The sequence below is a fragment of the Uloborus diversus genome, chromosome 9, assembly GCF_026930045.1.
Source record: "Uloborus diversus isolate 005 chromosome 9, Udiv.v.3.1, whole genome shotgun sequence".
NCBI classification, from domain to species: Eukaryota; Metazoa; Arthropoda; class Arachnida; order Araneae; family Uloboridae; genus Uloborus; species Uloborus diversus.
In genome coordinates this window covers 146,402,564-146,420,777 of record NC_072739.1, presented here as the reverse complement: position 1 = coordinate 146,420,777, position 18,214 = coordinate 146,402,564, and the positions used below count along the sequence as shown (strand labels likewise).

At 31.5% G+C, this 18,214-nt stretch overlaps 3 protein-coding genes across 3 annotated transcripts in view; 1 reads left to right on the top strand and 2 right to left on the bottom strand.

Moving 5' to 3' along the window:
* The window catches only part of LOC129229851 (something about silencing protein 10-like), a 40,859-nt gene extending 33,334 nt beyond the window's left edge, over window positions 1-7,525 (bottom strand). Inside the window, exons 1-3 of the mRNA XM_054864226.1 lie at window positions 7,396-7,525; window positions 3,154-3,307; window positions 2,985-3,038 (exon numbers count right to left, since the gene is read on the bottom strand). Coding sequence (XP_054720201.1) covers window positions 2,985-3,038; window positions 3,154-3,307; window positions 7,396-7,418 — 231 coding nt within the window. The 5' untranslated portion in view covers window positions 7,419-7,525. The remainder of the gene's footprint in view (window positions 1-2,984; window positions 3,039-3,153; window positions 3,308-7,395) is intronic.
* A 258-nt stretch (window positions 7,526-7,783) lies between these two features.
* LOC129229435 (MICOS complex subunit Mic10-like) lies at window positions 7,784-16,043 on the top strand. Its single transcript, XM_054863742.1, has 4 exons — window positions 7,784-8,024; window positions 8,108-8,155; window positions 12,644-12,753; window positions 15,821-16,043. Exons 1-4 carry the CDS (start codon window positions 7,928-7,930, stop codon window positions 15,860-15,862), a joined length of 297 nt encoding a protein of 98 aa, XP_054719717.1. The 5' UTR covers window positions 7,784-7,927; the 3' UTR covers window positions 15,863-16,043.
* LOC129229434 (trifunctional purine biosynthetic protein adenosine-3-like) overlaps window positions 16,039-18,214 on the bottom strand; it is a 78,640-nt gene continuing 76,464 nt past the window's right edge. The window contains exon 24 of the mRNA XM_054863741.1: window positions 16,039-16,365. Coding sequence (XP_054719716.1) covers window positions 16,180-16,365 — 186 coding nt within the window. The 3' untranslated portion in view covers window positions 16,039-16,179. The remainder of the gene's footprint in view (window positions 16,366-18,214) is intronic.

Below are 18,214 nucleotides of genomic sequence, written 5' to 3'. Positions count from 1 at the left end.
TCTTCTATTTGAATACCAGTCTACAGGTAATTTTTTTTATATCCAGTCCTTTAAAACACCGAGGTCTGGCTGCTTTTCCGATGACAACTGGTTTTAATTTTGTACCATCCATGCTGGCACCCAACAAAACTGTTAAGCGTTCTTTGGAGATTTTGCCACCAGAGCAGTTTTCTTTCCGTAAAGTTAAGGTTTTATCTGGCAGAGCTCTATAAAACAAACCGGTCTCATCAATGTTATAAATGTCACATGGCTCGTAATTTTCAATCAAACTAGGCACTTTCTCAAACCATTTCTCGCAAACGTCAGCATCCACATCCATGGATTCACTACATATTTTTTTAAAAACGATATCATGTCTCGTTCGAAAACGATCTAACCATCCATTGGAAGCTTTGAAATTTTCTATACCCATTTCAGTAGCTGCTTCTTTCGCCTTTTCTTGTAAAATAGGGCCAGAAATCGGAATATTTTTGCTTCTTGCGGACACAAACCATTTAAACACAATTTCATCCACTGCAAGGGCATTTACTTTTAGGAAAATCTTTTTTCTTCTCTTGGTTTCCATTTATGAACCATTCTTTCTTAAACTTCTCTTTTCCTTTTAATATACAGCAAATTTGTGTGCGTCCCACACCAAACTTTTCAGCAATGTTCCGTATTCCAATTTTATTTTTTTCTGCGAAATCTATAACTTCAATTTTTTCTTTAAGAGAAAGAGTACGACGCTGACGATGAGTATTCAGAGCCATTTCAATGAGAACGATGAAACAACTGAATGCTTTTACCCTTAAGTTTACTTTATGATATTGCATTGGCTTTACTTTTACTCTCTATAAAATATTTTTGTTATATGGCGCGTCAACTCGGCTCCACTTAGACACAACACGCCTGCTTGTTAGTCATCTGAAAAGGAACAAGGCAACGGGGGAGGGTGGGGGTATACAGACAGAAACTTGCAGAATAATCATTTTCTCTTTTCTTTTCTTTTATTTTTGACGATTTGATGATGTTTTTTGGAATGAAAAATGCATTTCGGTGTCAAGCTGAAAATTTTTTGCTACGCAGTAGATGCAAAGTAAAATTGCAAAGAAATGTTTTTTTTAATCTCCGTATAAGCTGGTCGACTTTGCATTAAATGAAGCCTTTCAATGGAGTAGCTATTTAATTCTCAAGTTTTAAATACTGTCCGCAAAAAAGGATATATCAATGTAAATGACTTCGAAAAGGGTGTCCGTGTCCGTATTTGAGGGTGTCCGTACGAGAGAGGTTCCTTATACATTAGGTTTAATGTCTCTCTGCCGGGGAATTAAAAACTGTCCGCATAAGAGGGGTGTCCGCATTAAAGGGGTGTCCATTAGGAGGGGTTTCACTGTATCTCTAACTAAAAATTCAAAAATTACAGGGCGAGAACCCTCGTGGCCCCCCCTCTCCATTTAAAATAGTCAAAGGTAATCGACAATCACATTTTTAGAAATTCAATTGCAACCTTTATCGGATGAGGGGGACCCGAATCTCTCCCTTCTCAAGACTTAACATTATCAAAAATCGCTTGAAGCTGCGTTTTTACTACTACCATTTTGAGACTTTTCTAATGGGGAAATCCCCGGATCCCCCTACTTCTGCGTGAATATTTTACTTACGAACAGGAATATGCCAGCGGTATTTCATACAATATTAGGCGCTTGTGCTCAAATTTTGTGTTTGAGTCAAATTTCCATTTTTTTCTTATTCAATCTCAATGATGGTGTACTTTGGTAGGATTTAAAAAAAAAAAAAAAGTAGATAATTGCATCGACTTATGATCTGCTGATCTATAGTGTTGTTTTTTATTACTATACATCATACAATATGCTATAAATACATCAAATTAATCATTTTATGCTAAAAATAACTCAGTTTTTTTGGTTAACATGCTTTTTGTTGTACACTAGAGAGAAATAAAAAGAAATATTGTAAATTGAAAGTGGATGATAGAAGATTGCATCACAATTATGTTAAAACACTAATATTACATGTGACATATGGCATCAATGAAACTTAAAATGAAGCTGTAATTACCATGTTTACAACAAGGTAATAGTTGATTCAGAAAAATTTTATACAGTAAAAATAATATTAAAAAAAAAAAAAAAAGAGAGAGAGAAAGAGTTGAATAAAACAATTTTAAAAAATTCTATGTTTCAGGGTTTATGGATTTTAAGATTCCGAAATTGGAATCTCTCGTACTGTACTGAATCTTTTACTCTAAATACAATTCATCTTCATAGTTCCAAAGATTTTGCTCAGAATTTGCAATTCAAAAGTAGCTCACAGTGCTGTACGTTTTAAATATAGCTGACATAAAGTCGTTAAGGCTCAGTTTTCTGACAGGCAAGCTAAGACAATGCATACAATTACCATATTACCCTGCATTATCCGGTATGCAGGAAAAAAACGAGGTTGATCAGCATGCCGGAAAATTCAAGGTTTATTTTGCAACAAAACAAAAGTTAATGTCCCCATTCAATTCCATTCAGAAAGCAAACAACTGTTAGGAAAAAAATAAATAAATCCCAAAAGTAACTTTCTTTAAAAAAAAATTGTATTGCATATTATATGTTCTTGTTATCAAGGCAACATATGATGTGCCCTGACATCTTTTTGTGCATTTCTCAATGCGCCCCCCTTACCTTTTCGTAATTTATTAACACTTGATCAGAAAAGCAAATTTTTTTGCTCAAAAGTTGAAAAAGTCTTTTGCTTTGAATAGGGGTGGGAAGATTATACTACAGAACTTAGTTTTTTTTTTTTACAGCAAAATTATTTTGAGAAAGTGATCTTTTATCAGAAGCACCCTGGTCAAATTTAGATCTCACTAATAATAATATCACAGGATAAAAATTAAATTAAAAAAAAATAAATAAAATAAAATAAAATAAAATAAAATAGGGGGGGAAGAGGGGACAAACTTAACTTAAATTTCATTAAAAAAGAAAAAAGCATACTTCTTCAGAGCTGCTGTCGTCATGTTGAATCAGCTCATCATCTGTGGACAATTTCTGAAAAGATAAAAACATATACGCTGAATTCTTTTTCCAAAATTGTGACTAAGATTATGTTATCTAAATGTAAATTAATCTCTACAGAATATAAATGCAACATTTTAAATTTTACCTCGTCTTCTTTTAGATGAAAGTCATCGATTTCATCATGATACATAGAATCACTATCAACATCTGGACCACTGTCACTTTCCACATTTGCTAAAGGAATGTTGCCTCTCAATTTCTTCTTGGACATAAACAATTTGCTTTTAGCAGCAGCTTTACTAAAAAGATATTGATTTAAGAACATCAAACATACAATTTTTTACACAATAATTGAACGATAGGTATTTGAACCTTTTTTTTAAAACTAAGTTATGAACACATATTTTTGCACATTCTGAATTCATAAATGCATTTATATAAAAAAAAAATATTGAAGGTTTTAAATCATTTAATTATAAAACAATAAGAGGCAATTCCATGGTGTCGGACGCAAAAAAATGAAGAAAAATTTCTCAGTTTTAATTCCATTTACTTAGTAAAAACAATCCAAAATGATTAAATTTAGTTTCAAGATACTACATCCCAATCAGTAAAAAATCATGTTAGTTTTTCAAAATAGATCCTTAAAGCATAAATTAAAAAAATTTAAAGAGTTGGTGTTGGACGTAAACACACAAAGAGTAAAATTGATGGTTCACTTAAAAATTATTAAAAGTCTGTGAATTTTAATTTTAAAAACAGTTTAATTCTTAAGTACACTTATGATTGAAGCATATTTCAGTTTTCAAATGATATTATAAAGAATAAAATTATTTAAAAAATATTTTTAGCTTGGTGTCAGACGTAAAATATTGCTCTTAAATGTAAATACATATCAATGATTACAGTTATAAATATGTAAATTACGGGTTACATATACTGAAACAAAATTTACCAAGTAAATTCAGACGTAGGATTGGTTGGGGTAAGTGAGTCACTGAAGCCAGTAGGTCACCCACCTAAAACTGAAATATGCGTATGGATTTTATACTTTTTTACATTGACCATGTCATAGTTCATCAGTGATTGGTTTTGCATATATTTGGGATTTGTGGAATTTTTTTCTAGGTCAGAGAATTTGGTCAAAAAAAAAAAAAAAAAATCTGAAAAATACTTTTTGGCGTTCAAGCAACATTTTTCAAAGAAGTGTTTCCTGGTTAGCTTTTATTATTTTTTCATGATCATTAAACCTTCATGGACAGTTTAACTTAAAGTGCATACTGCAACCAGAATTTTTAGTATTTTCGTAGTTATATAAAAAAAAGAGCCTTGATGTGTTTTATTTTAAAGTTACGACAAAATAGCGTTTGTATCCTTCTGTAACTTCTCAATTCACTCTGTCGATCATGTGCAGTATAAGACATACCCAACAAGAGGAGAGGCGGGATTTGCTGCCCCACCTCTTTTAAATTTCTTGTGATCCCATTGCTTTCAGTTTTTGAAAATGGATTCTAATTTTCACGAAATAAACTAATTATACAGAATTTTTTCGAAATCTTTCGCAAACGGGAGTATTGCCCTCTCACCCATGCAGGGATCATACACTCCCACCCAGAATTTTATCCCAGCTTTACTTTTGTTTTCTTCTTTTCCAGTTCTGATACTCGTTTCATTCCATCGTAGTTTCTCAAAGCTCGGTTACGAGACTTAGCAAACTAAATTAAAACCATACACTGTTTCCTCTATCATGAAGCTCTCATGGCAAAGAACTTACCAGATGAGCTGAAGTCAGCTTTGGCTGAATTCGGAAAAATCGTTAATTCCATAAAATCGAGGCCGCTAATTCTCGCCTTTTCTCCATATACTTTGTGAAGAACTGAGACCTGGCGGAAACACTAACAATTACATAAAAACTTTTTTATTTACCAATTGGTAGAGTTATGAAAGGAAATTAACAACACTACCAAGACAATTAATTTCAGTTCTATTCATAACGCAAAGGAATGTTATTAAATGTACAATATTTAGGTGCAAAAAAAGCTAAAGTTTTTTAATGGTTTTTGCAAATAAGTTTTACATGATGTTTTAACAAAAATTATTTTTTAAATCTTAGATTAAAGAAAACGAATTTGATGATTAAACACTTAGAAAACTTGTGCTATTCTTTTTTTTAGTTTATATTTTTAATATAATACATTCTGTAACTACAAAAAATTGTAATTTATTGCATTTAAGTCAATTATTGCACTATATTTTGAACACTTTCTTTTGCACTCATGCATAAATGTCGAAAAATTTGGTTTATGCAAAAAAAAAAAAAAAAAATCCTGCATATAAATTTAAATTTTTAATGAAGAATTTAATTTCTATTTAACTAGATTAAAATCAGCTGCATAAATAAGTTACATATATATTTATACCTGAATGTTCACATTGAATAAATATATTAAATTGTCAACAAAATAATTTTGACACTTTTTGTTCTGTTTTTGATATTTTCTCACAAAATATAGTTTCTCAAAAAAAAAAAAAAAAAAAAAAAACGTTTTGGACATGTTTGGACACAAGGGTTTTGAACAGGATAGTAAAAACCTTGCCAACCCTGCTTTCATTCGCACACATGCATAAACATAAGGAAATTTTGTTACTAAATTATCAAAAATAAATAAACTTTTCCATGCAAATTGAAATTTTTCTCAAGAATTCAACTTCTATGCTAACTAGATTAAAATCAGCTGCATAAGTGAGTAGAATGTTCTCATTGAATAAATGTTCAATATAAAATATTACTTTGACACATTTCCCTGATATATATATACACATATTCAAGGCATTTTTCTGTTCACCGAGACAAAAAAGGAATTCCGCCACCCAAATCTTATTTCTGTTGTTCGCGCATGAAGGCAATAAGATGGCAGAAACAATGTTTGTTGTAAATTCCTTAATGTATATGTTCTTCAAATAAAAACCTAAATATCCTAAATAAAGTGCAAACTATCTTCCGATAAGTTTTTTTAAGGGTATTAGAGACAATGTTAGATCTTTTTCCAAACTGGGGCAAAAACTTGGAACTGTCATACTTAGGTACTTTTCTCCGCACACACCCCACCTCTTAGCCGTAGGCCTTAGGTTCCACCGCCCGGGGGGTCCGCGTAGCGGGCCCCCCGCACGGCTGGGTGCGGCGGTCGATAGTCGTATCATGCTACGGACGTGCTTGATGCTTATTGCGCCGGGGAAGGTCCCCGTGCTGGGCGTTAGCCCAGCTGGGAGTTTACCCCTTGATGTGTGGGTCTTGCTCACCGTGAGATACGGTATATCTCCCCGTACCTCGTTATCATACTTAGGTACTACTCATCTCACTGGAAGTTTCACTTCAAGTTGCAATATCCTCCCCCCCCCCCACTTCTCCCAGAAATGGGGAAAATTTGCTGTTTTCCAGAAGATGCTGCCTCGGGAGAGGGCCCCGTCTTCCCCCCCTCAGATCCGACACTGGGTTGATGGGACGAATATAATTAAGCATTTTCAGATAATGCATCTCCGGCTAAGGCATAAGAAGGTGATAGGGGGCGTTGCGTACGGTCATCGAAACAAAGAGGTAATGTCTGCTACTATGCATCATGAAGTGGCAAATATAGGCTGCATGATGGCAAAATACACTTCAGTAGAGTTATTTCATATATCTGGGATATAGCTAGTGCTTATGCTCATATACGCTATTCTATGGAGCAATGATGTGAAGCTTGTATTACAGCACCGTGCACTGTATAAAACCATATCGGTGGAGAGCTTCCTGCATTGCAACTTTCCTATACCTTACTTCTTAGCCAATTTCACATGGCGTATCAGGACATGTATTATGCTGACAATAGAAATGGATCAATGCATTAATAGGCAGCAGAAAACAGCTTTGATGTCTTTCAAAGAGAAAGCAAAAGATAGCAAGAATGCATGAAGAAGAATAATTAACACAAGACCCATTTATCTTAAAGTCACACACAAAAAAAAAAGAGTCTTTTTCAAAGTGATAATAAATATTCATTCTCTTCTTCGACTTTTTCTTAATGTGCCTACTATTGTGCCTTCTGAGTAGTTCATCTTTCTAAAAATTTTGAACTTATGACAACATTTGCATTCGCATCAACTAACCATAAATGAAAGAACCAACTAATTATATTTTTTAATGAATAAGAGCTATCACCAGTTTAAAATTAATTAATGAATATTAAAAATAAATTACACACGAGAATACGCATTAGAGTTATTTAGGAAATCTTATATACATTCTTTTCACCTTAAAAAGAAAACATTAAGAAACAGATTAAGGGTAAAACAAAAGCAAAAAAAAATAATAATACATGATGGATACTGAAAGAAATACTAAACTCACACTTTACGGCTTTTTTTTCTCATATCTAGTTTTTAATCAGCTGTCTTCGTAAAAAAAATGGATAAACAATTTTATTCAACAGTACATTTTTTTCTCCAGCCGCATGTTAATGTGTTTACATGTTGTCATCATGGTTGCCATGTTGCTTGAAGTATTGCCATGTACAGAATAAATTTAATCAAATAAAATATAAATTAAACTTTTTAAGCATTGCAAACTTTTCATGGTAGTTTTATCTTTGATAAGCATTTGCATGAAATTTTGTGCAATTAAAACAATTTTAACCTCATGATGTTTATCTTAATTTGGGTATAAAACTGTCACTACAGCAGAGAAACAATATGTGAATTGAAAAGAAAGGACTCTGTTACTATTTCTCTAATCAGAACACTGCTCTTTGTGACCTAATGAAATGAAACTTTACCCTTTTCCCTTTCTGTTTGTAGTCGTCTGATTAAAGAATTTAAAAGCGGAGGACTCGTTTTCTGCTTCGGCTAGTGCCTTCTCTTGTGCGAACTTTTATTTTTAGTTTATGTCTTCAGTTGTAAACGCTAATATGTCTACAAAATCCGAAGATATCATCGGAGAAACTTGGGATTATTGTGTTGCTGATACGCTTGTTAAATCTGGTAAATGATAAATTTAAATGCAATTTCATCATTGCCGCTATCATTTCTATCTTTTTATTTTGAAATATTTTTTGCATTTTCAGGTGCAGGGCTCCTGACTGGCTCCTTACTGTCTCTTATATTGTTTAAAAGTAAGTAACTTTTACAAGAAGTGTGCAAAGTACGTGACTGTTTACATTTGTATTACTAGAGACAGCAAAAGTTTTTAAATTAGTGATAATTCTTTTTTACTCTTGTACCGTTATTGACGGTTTTTCAAAAGGACCTACGCGAAAATGAAAACCATACCAGCATTTCGAAATACTAGTAAGAGTTCAATTCAGGGCTACTAGGCTAAGGTGACTTTCAGATCTAAATTATAGTATACTTTAAAAGGCTTATATGTATAGTCTCGAAGAAAGAAGAACGTGAGGAACATGATTCAATGTCTAAATTTATCAAAATGAAACATAATAATGGGGTTAAACTTTTGAACACAATGTCCAATTTGTAAATGACTTTCATCAATGTTCAATCTCTGCATATTTTTCTTTCAGTTTTGACATATATTTTTCCAATTCCTATAAGAGGAAAAAACCCTCCAAATTTTTAAAAATTTTTGCAGCATTATGGACTTGGTCAAAGCTAAGGGAATATTTTGTCATACACCCATGTAAAAGATTTTACCCAGTTTCAATAAATTCAACCTTGACCTCCCTTCACAAGGCTCATGGTTCCCCTATTTTCATTTTTCCCTCTTAAATTTTTTTATGACCTCAGTTGAGAAACCCTGATATGTGTTATGAACTAATGAGTCAAGACTCATTGAACCGCAGGACACATTGGACCAGTCTCGATTAATTCAATACCATTAATATTCTAAAATTTAAATTTATGACCTACAAATAACATCTATAGTTTTACAAATCCAATAATAAAGCACATGGTACAAAACTTTATTTTGGAAATGTTATTTGAGCACTGTTGAGTAATTTACAGGATTCTGCATTTTTATTTTTAGAAACAGTTTTCATCAAAATTGGCGCAATAGATTGAATTTCCCTCCTATAGTCGGTTTTTTCTGTCTCCAATTCTTAGTTTTTTCTTTATTTTTTGTTGTGAAGAAAGAAAAGACAACAGCTTTTTTTTTCAGATCAAGAACTTGCAGTACATTGGTCCACTTTTAAAAGACCATAAAAATGAAAACTTTTTAAAGAAGTATTAGAGAAATATTCCAGTTATTGCAGCAATTAAGTTGATGAAAGTGCAAGTTGTGCTAATTCTTACAAAAATGGTTCTGGGTTCTGGCAGAAATAGCGATGAAGTAGAAGTTTGTCAATTTAATATTTGTGAATCATCCCACATCAACTGACCTGAGTTTTCAAATCTTTGCCTCATGACCATCTTCAAATTGTATAAAATTTTAGGGGTCTAAAATTCCTTTGAATGTAGCTTATGTAATTTTCAGTTTAAAAGATTCAAATCCTGGTGATTTAGGATCCCCTAAAAAGTGCTCCAAAATAGCAGATCAGCTTTGTGAAACAAATTGCCATGTTTAGGTTAAAGTTTCATCAGACTTAGATAAAATGAAAAGCTTTCTGCGAACAGAAATCCTAACTAGAAAATTTTCTGCAAATAATTATTTTGCCTAACTCACCCCTGAATAAAAAATTAAATTTATATTCAAATATGAAAGAGACAAAAAAAAAAGTGCTCTAAATCATTTAATTTTTTTAACAATAACATATAGTTTGCTTATTTTTCACCAACTGAAGAAAACTGCCAAAACCATTTTTTTTTACACATGTGCTTTAAAAGGCTTTGGAGAAAGGCTTTAACAGAAATAAACTCTAGGATTTTCTTAAAAATTCCTTTACAAATTTTTTTTTTTTTAACATAAGCAGTTTGAAAAAAAATTTGTGCAGAGTCAAAAATTTTCTGCGAACACCGTTCGCACATTCGTCTATATTATGCAAGACTGGGTTTCATAAAATTTTATCACACTGGATACCTACAATTTTTTGAGCTTGAAGTGCTTTTGGTTTTTAATATTTTTGTGAGTTTGAGCTCATTAGTTTAGTGGGCCTCACAATAATCATTATAGCACTTGAATTTTTTATCTCTACATATATAATGTATAATATATTCAGTCATGCCATGCAGGTCCTGTTTGGGTAATCGGACCAGCTGGTTGATAGGACTAAACTGATCCCGTGCGAATGTTGTCAGATTAACCTGAATTGACTGTAGTTCTTAATTCAATTAATTATACTAAGATAATGTTCTTTATTACCTTGAAAGGCAATCACAGGTGTGTATGTCAAATCTGCTTTTGCGGCTTTTTCGTTTTGCACAAACGAAGAGCTGATTTTTGGCGACAGAAATAAAATTTAAATATTTTTTTTCAATGCTTTTTTCAAAAGTCTTACTTACACTCAGGATTTTTTTTGCATTGGTGGAACCCCCAAAGCAGAATCCTTATATATTAATAGGCAAGTTGTTTTCTTGCAGTACCGATTTCTCCTCTGTTTGTTAACAGATTTCTTGCATTCTTTTTTGTTCAGTAGCTATTGCCGAGTTTTAGTGTCATCTACAAAAAATTTTAAAATAGAATGCTAATTAACGGAGATATTAGTTAAAAACGCATTTTCGTCCTAAAGGGCTCTTTCTACATGAACGGATGGTCCATTTTATTCAAATTTGATATGGTTGAAAAGGTCTTTAAAAAATACTCCTAACGAAAAAATTGTCAGGGTGCCCGAGGTCCAATAACCTAAATCCACTAGAAAAAAAAGTTAGAAACGTTTTTTAGCTAGCGAAACTCAAAGTTTTTAATTTTATCTCTTTTCCATTGTTGAAATTCATTGTTGGAAGCGTGAAACATTAAGTTTTAATTCATTTTTTAAACCGCTTTTTCTACATGAAAAATGCATTTTAATGCTTTGAGCTTGGTTGGTTGGAAAGCTTGTGAAAAATACTTTGAAACACATTCTACCCAGTTTTACAGTGCGAAAACGCCAACCCGCTAGAAGTGCTAGATAAAGCGTTAGAAGCAATTAAAAGTTGGTGACAGTTCATTTTTATTTGCTTTATCATGCAATATAGTTAGCATGAAGAAATTGCTGAATAATATTACGTGTTGCCATTTCTTGCTTGAGTATTAAGAAATGAAATTCGTTTATACAAAGGTTTCACATATAAACTGAGTTTTGCATTATCATTTCATTCAGAAAGATTTTGGTTTTTCTGGGAATTTGGCAATCTTTATGCATTGGCGTCAAATTTTTGGCAGCAATGCCAGCGTGACAATTGTTTTTCCTTTGCATAAGCAGACAAATAGTAAGAAAATATCTATTTGCACAGGGTTATCGCAAATCTGGGTGCTGTTCAAGAATGAAGTCATGCTTTAAGGTGGGATTCATGAAATTGTAAGTTTGTGACAAGGGGAGGAGAGAGAGAGAAAATTAATGATAAGAGAGACATACAGTGGGGGAGAATGTGACATTGCAAGTTTTTTAAATGAAAATGGCATTTGTCACGTTTTTTTTTTATAAACAAAGAGAGGAGGGGTATGGTGAAGTGTGAAACTTTGTGACAAAGGGGAAGGGGGTCAAATTTGTCGAAAAAAAAATGACAAACAGATCTTCAGCACTGCAATTTCCACCATGAACGTATGTTTTGGAAACATGGCAACATTGAAAAACGTCCATTGCTAAAAATTGCATTTCTTGTTTGATTTTTCAATCTTTTTGCATCTTTAAAATATTTCAATAATTTAGAAAGTTTTGAAGTGTTTTCTTATATGCTACCCAAGCTTGACTCATTTTATTTAGTATTTTAGTAATTTGTTTATTTATTAACATTATTTTAATTGCTCCTTCATGCCATGTAAAATTAACCAGAAAAACATGGTTTGACACCAAGGTTTGGATTTTTATAAAATTTGGCATCTTTACTCTTTCTATGCATTTTAGAAAGCATATACAATATTTTTGGAGAATCTCAATCGCTTTAGGTTTCACAGAAATGCATAGCAACGCTCCAGATTTGTGGAAAAGGTCACGTTGGTTGCTTGTGTATACAAGGCTTAAAGTAATTGCAGAACAATTTTGGTCAAATGATTTTACATTGCAGAACATCAAAAAATAAATAAATAAATAAAAATCAAGTTTTTAAAAAAAAAAAACTCGAAAGTTTCTGATAAAAAGCTGAAAATTTGACTAAATTTTTTTTTTATTTGACACCAAAATGATCCCCCAAGTGCGAATCCAAAAAGCCACAAGGGTAGATTTGACTTATAAACTCAGCTATTGCCTTTAATCATTTGTCTGAGGAATGGAACAGTAAGCAAAATTATTCATTTAACACAAGCATTTTTCACAGTAATAATTTGGTTTTAAGTAACATTTGTAATCATGTGAAAGTATGCTGACAATATAAATAAATAAAGCAGGGAGTTTTTTTCGTAAGTATTTTTGGAGTAATATCAAAGAGAATTAAAAGTTCCCATTACTGGAGAATATTCTATGTGTAATTTTGTCAACTTAATTAGGTTGCATAGTCGGGAGAGAAAACAATAAAGTTTGTTTACAATGTTGTTCCAAGCGTTCATTATTATATCCCAAATTTTCTTTTGTTAGGAAGAAAATGGCCCATCATTTTTGGCCTTGGATCTGGCTTTGGCATGGGATTGGCAAACTGTCAGCATGCTTTTAGGGATCCTCATTTAAATAAAATGCTTAATTACAAGGTAAGTACACATAGTTGTAGTTGAACTTATTTTTGATCAATCAAATGTATAAACTCATTATACAGAGATATTCTTTGAATTAGAGATATATTGTTTGGTTTTTAAGTAAAAGTTATTTTTGTTTTGTTAATTCATAGCAGATCAATCTCATTATCATGGACAAAGGCAATGCTATATAGTTATTTCTAGTAATTAAATAATGCCTGCATTAAAATATGAGTTTTATTGAATTTTTTTGGAATCAGTTTTGGTTTTTATTATTACATAGTCTTTTAGCTAGTAAAAAAAAAAACATTTTCGATTCTTTTGGGTCTTTAATCATCCACTTTTTCACTTGAAGAGGTTGGGAAGCAAGTTTTACGATTCAGTTCCAAGATCAAAATAATAGGATTCTAAACTCTATTCTACAGCATGTATAACTTATGCCTATAAATTTGGAAACTATAAATAACTCGGTAAATAATTTTCTTTTACAATCACAATAAAATTATTAACATATTTAAAAAAGGGCATAAAAATGTTTACTGAAATAAATTGTAAATTTTTAACATTTTAAATAGAGTTGAAATAAAATAAAAAAAATAGATGAATGATTAAATATGAGTAAAATGAGCAGTCAAGTTTTTTTCTCTCCTTTTAAGTTTGTAATTCTTTTATTAAATTTTATCATACTTTTTTCGATTCATCAATTTTTTGAACTTTATTATAATAGAAGATATTTTACAGTTAAAACTGACAAAATTTTAACAAACATTCACAGAAAAAGTTAGCTTTATAATAAAATGTAAAAAACACTAAATAATTTGTGAAAATAGCCTTTTCTCTCTCGAATACTTTTGCTGTCAGTAATTTTTTGACAACTATTTCTCTTCTGATGATGGTTGAGAACAGTTTTATCAGCCACTGTTGGGTAGTTTGACAGCTTCCTACCATGTTAGCTGGTTCACAGAATGCTGTTAAAAAGTAAAAATGTGGTTGAGGTTTTTAAATTATTTTTTTAAGTACATTTATTTGAGGTTAGAATGCATGGTTAACTGTAATGCATAACTAGCAAATTAAGCCATTAAAGTTGGAGTATATGGAATTGGCAAACATCCGGTAATGATGAGTCTATCTGGATAGGGGGAAATAAAAATCCCCCCTAATTTTTTTTTTTTATTAAGCAGAATCACACTTGAATGTGACTCTACTTAGTTAAAAGGCAAACATTCATCTGTAAAAGTTGGCATCCTTGAAAACTAATAGATGTGTCTATTTCCGCCTGTACACCGCATGTTTGCCTTTCCATCTAATCGGTGGTCAGACTGTCCCTTATGTCATTGAAAATCTAAAACGAAGTATTTGTAAAAATGACACATTAAATTGTAAATGAATATGATTTTTCAACTTGCATTAACTATCTAAAATTGACACTACACGAGTACCGACTATTTTCAACAGTTGATATAGCTATGAGCTACCTAATATTTTCAGCCAGCTTTTAATCCAGGGCTGCTATTAAACTATGATTCAACAATTGTCGTTTTAGTAGCCTCTTAAATTAAAAATAGTCTGCAAAATAGTTGCCAAATGTGCAAAATAGTACCTAAAATAGTCTCTTTTTTTATTAGTAATAATATTAAATCATGCTACATATACTTTGATGAATAGACATACCTCAGCTGCACGGTATGTAAGCGAGATCACCTGGAAAAGCGGAGCTTTGTCCAGTTATACAGAAATGGTGTTCTGATTTTATACCAATCTTATGTCAGTGATAAGAATGTGAAAGTTGAACATATATCAGAGATATTCATAAAACAATGAAAACATTACATTAATTACTTCTTGAAATTGTGTCAAAACATAAAAGTTAAAAAAAAAGAAAAACATGTTTTTTTTTTTTTTTCAAGTACTAATCAGCCATGTTTCTGTCTTTTATGAAGTCACTTATTCCTACTATTCTGAACACCCATTAAACAAAGCAAAGTTTTTGAAATTTTCACTTATGGTATGATGGATAGCCCAATAGTCATTAAAATAAACCACCTGCTGTCCACCATATGAAAACTGCAGTTAATCACTTTCCTGTTTCAAAACATTGCAAACGCACTTGAGTTATTTTATAAGGTAGGTACAGAGGCTTTAAAAAAAAAAAAAAATCCCTTAACACAGTTATTGAATTCACAATCACTTATGCACATAAAGCAATCAATAGCTTTTATTACATACATTAAAGTTAACGCGTTTAAGTGTTGTTTACATTTACAGTTCAATGAAAAAAAAAAAAAGACTGAATGGTGTATGTTCATTACATAATACAAGGCTAATATTAGCACCCATGCAAATGTAATGGTTTCGTAGGCATGCGGTTGGAAAAAAATCCAATGTCATTCTCCAAAATTTTTCATTATTCATAGAGTTTAAAAGTATACTTACAAATGTGAAACAAGTTAGATAATATAGTAAGTAAGTGTTGATAACACACTGTAGTATTTTGTATGGGACATCAGGCTTTTAAACCACAAACGAAAAATGCTTACAACACTGCTCTTCAATTCACTATCAATTTTGCAGATAAAACTATCATTAGCTTTTATTTACATTTACATAAAGTGTAATACAGTAGAATACCTTTATAACACCAACCTGTATAACGCAATTCTCTATAAACCCCACAACTTTTCAGAAGTAAACAGTAAGTTTTGAAGTTTAAAAAATCCCTCTGTTTTGCCTTGCAAACATAAAAATTGTTAGGAAAATTAAATTGAAAGCTTTTTTTTTTTACACTTCCTTTTTTTTACAATTTAGTCACTTTTAGGGTGAAATAGTAGGTTTTTTTTTACAAAATAGTCGTTTTTGACTTCATTTAGGCTAAAATAGTCCTCATAGTCTGCAACTCTCCAAAATAGTCGCTTTGTTTGGCTGCCAGTGGCAGCCCAGATAATCCTACTTTACTCAAATATCATCTTTTAGTTTTGTGTATAGTCATTCAAAAATACAATTCATATTGTAAAATTTTTTGTCAACTGTAACATTTTACTGTTGAATGTTTCATGTTATTTGGAAACTTTTTTCTCTTTTTCAGCTAAAATCTAAAGAAACACAAAATGAGAAGAAAGAATCTTAGTACTTTAGATAATTGTTCGAAGTTTTTTTATTTTTTTCCATTTTTAGTTACTGTTTGAAATGAAGTAGAAAGATATTATATTGTATTTGTTAGCAATGTACCTTTGTATATTGTTCCTGTATTTTTCCAGAACCTAAAAATTCAACATTTAATAGAATAAAAAATTCCAACAAAAATTCAACTTGTATAAAATTTTATTTATATAAAAATAGCTTCACTTTATATGTACACTGAAAAAAGAATTAAATTGATTTCATTTAATGAGATTATAAAGCAATTCAGTTGACTGTTAAGATAACAAAATACATTTATTTATTTTAATAATGCCATTGTATTTTTCCATCGGTTTTTCTAGATACTCTTCCACTACATAAAAGCTCTAAAGCTTTAGGGAATATCTCGTGTTCAAGAACTTTAACCTTTTCTTGAAGTGATTTTTCTGTCTCTTCTGCAGCAACCCTAACTGACGCTTGCTCGATAATAGCACCAGCATCTACTTCAGGCTGCAAAAAATATTTTATAGCTATTTATTACTACAATATCAAGGATAATTCCAAAGGAATGCTCACATTATAAACAATATCATTTCAGAAGGTATTAACTAGGGATGAACGAACCCTTAAAATGAACGGATCCGTTCGTTCACTTAAAAATTGAACAACCCTTTTTTTGAACGGTGTGCAGTTTGGAATATTCTATTGATGCACTTGTGATAAAATCAAATTAAAAAAAAACATTAATCTTAAAAGTTTTAACTCTCAATCTTAAATTTACTTTTTCTCAGTGCAGTACAATATATTTATTTCGAAGCTTTTTACTTTCTGCTTTATTAATTTTCCTTCAACCATTGCCGTTAATTTGCAATCTTCCAATGTATCCATTAGTAATGTTCTGTGTAACTTGTTTGGGCGACTAACAAAATGTATGGATATTCCACTTCCTGTCCCATGCACCTGCTAAATTCCTTCTCACGCTTTCTGTCGCCAAAATTATTTCTAAAAATACCTTTTATCGTTTTTCCGACTATCCTTTAGGCTTCCATAACAGCAGTTCCCAACCTTTTTTCCCTCGCGAACCCTATTCAGAATCCAAAAGAAGTTGCTGAACCCCTTACTGCACAAAGGGTTCAGCAACCTCTTTTCCAAAAAAAAAAAAAACACACACACACACACAGAGTAAAATTTTGAAGATTTTATTCAGTTTGTTGCACATCAGCTCACTACAAGAACGAAAATAGCTACAAACTAAAATGAATACGAAAAAAAAAATCAACAAAAAATAAACATAGTGATTATTCTTTCTGAGCTTCAGTTGTTAGAAAAAACTCTTTGACGGGATATTTGTGTAACAAAGAAGTTAAGCTCAAAGTTTGGCTCAAATATCAGAGTTTTAGTCTTACATTAGGTTCTGCATTCAAGTTGCTTCTGTATTTATCTCTGTATATACAGGGTGTTCCATACCTGCAAGATCTCTAATTGAGTAATTGTTAGTCCTAGAAGCTTACTTCCAATTGCAAAAATGTTCAAAATCAGATGCAGAGTTACGTTATTGAAAGTTTGAAGCAAAAATAAAAATGAGTCAAAAAATACAAAATTTAACTTTTTATGCTGGCCCTAAATCCCCTAACTTATGTTTAGGGAAATAATCTCCATTGACAGATATTACTAACATAAAAAATTTGACATCTGTGTGACCAAAACTCAAGAAGATATTAGAGTTCAAAGTTTTGAGGGACTATATAAAAGAAGAGAATGGAACTTACCGCCCTTTCAGAAGAATGACAGGTTATCAAAGTAAAAAAACTAAGTATTAATATTTTTCATTGCTATTTGAGAATAAATGCAAATATTATGCCATGATAAGCAAGAACACACTAAAAAACCTCAAACAGTTTGGAAGACTACACTCTATGCACGCATAAAATTTTAAACCCTTGTTAACTGCAATATTTTCCCCCAAAAGGTGTTAGTGACAGCGAGTGTAAAGTGGTGTAATTCACAAAATTCTGTGCTTCATATCTCGGTGATTAGTGGTCGTACTAATGTCAAACTTTTTGTGTTCGAATTATTTTTCAATGGTGATTATTTCCCTAGGGGACCTAGGGCTCAAATAAAAAGTTAAATTTTGTATTTTTTAACTCATTCTTATTTTTGCTTCAAACTTTCAATATCTTAACCCTGCATCTGATTTTGAACATTTCTGCAACTGGAACTATGCATCTAGGACTAACAGTTGAGAAAATAGAGGTCTTTTGCAAGTTAAAACAGAACACCCTGTAGATTGAAAATCCTTCTTCACATAGAAACGCTTGAAGTAAAAACTAATTAAGGACACTAAATTTGTCTCTTGGAA

Excerpts from the sequence above, each read along its gene's own strand:
- LOC129229435 (XM_054863742.1), top strand. The coding sequence starts at position 7,928 with ATGTCTTCAGTTGTAAACGCTAATATGTCTACAAAATCCGAAGATATC. Across the intron at positions 8,025-8,107 it reads TGATACGCTTGTTAAATCTG|GTGCAGGGCTCCTGACTGGC; the intron begins GTAAATGATAAA and ends TTGCATTTTCAG. Across the intron at positions 12,754-15,820 it reads ATAAAATGCTTAATTACAAG|CTAAAATCTAAAGAAACACA; the intron begins GTAAGTACACAT and ends TCTCTTTTTCAG.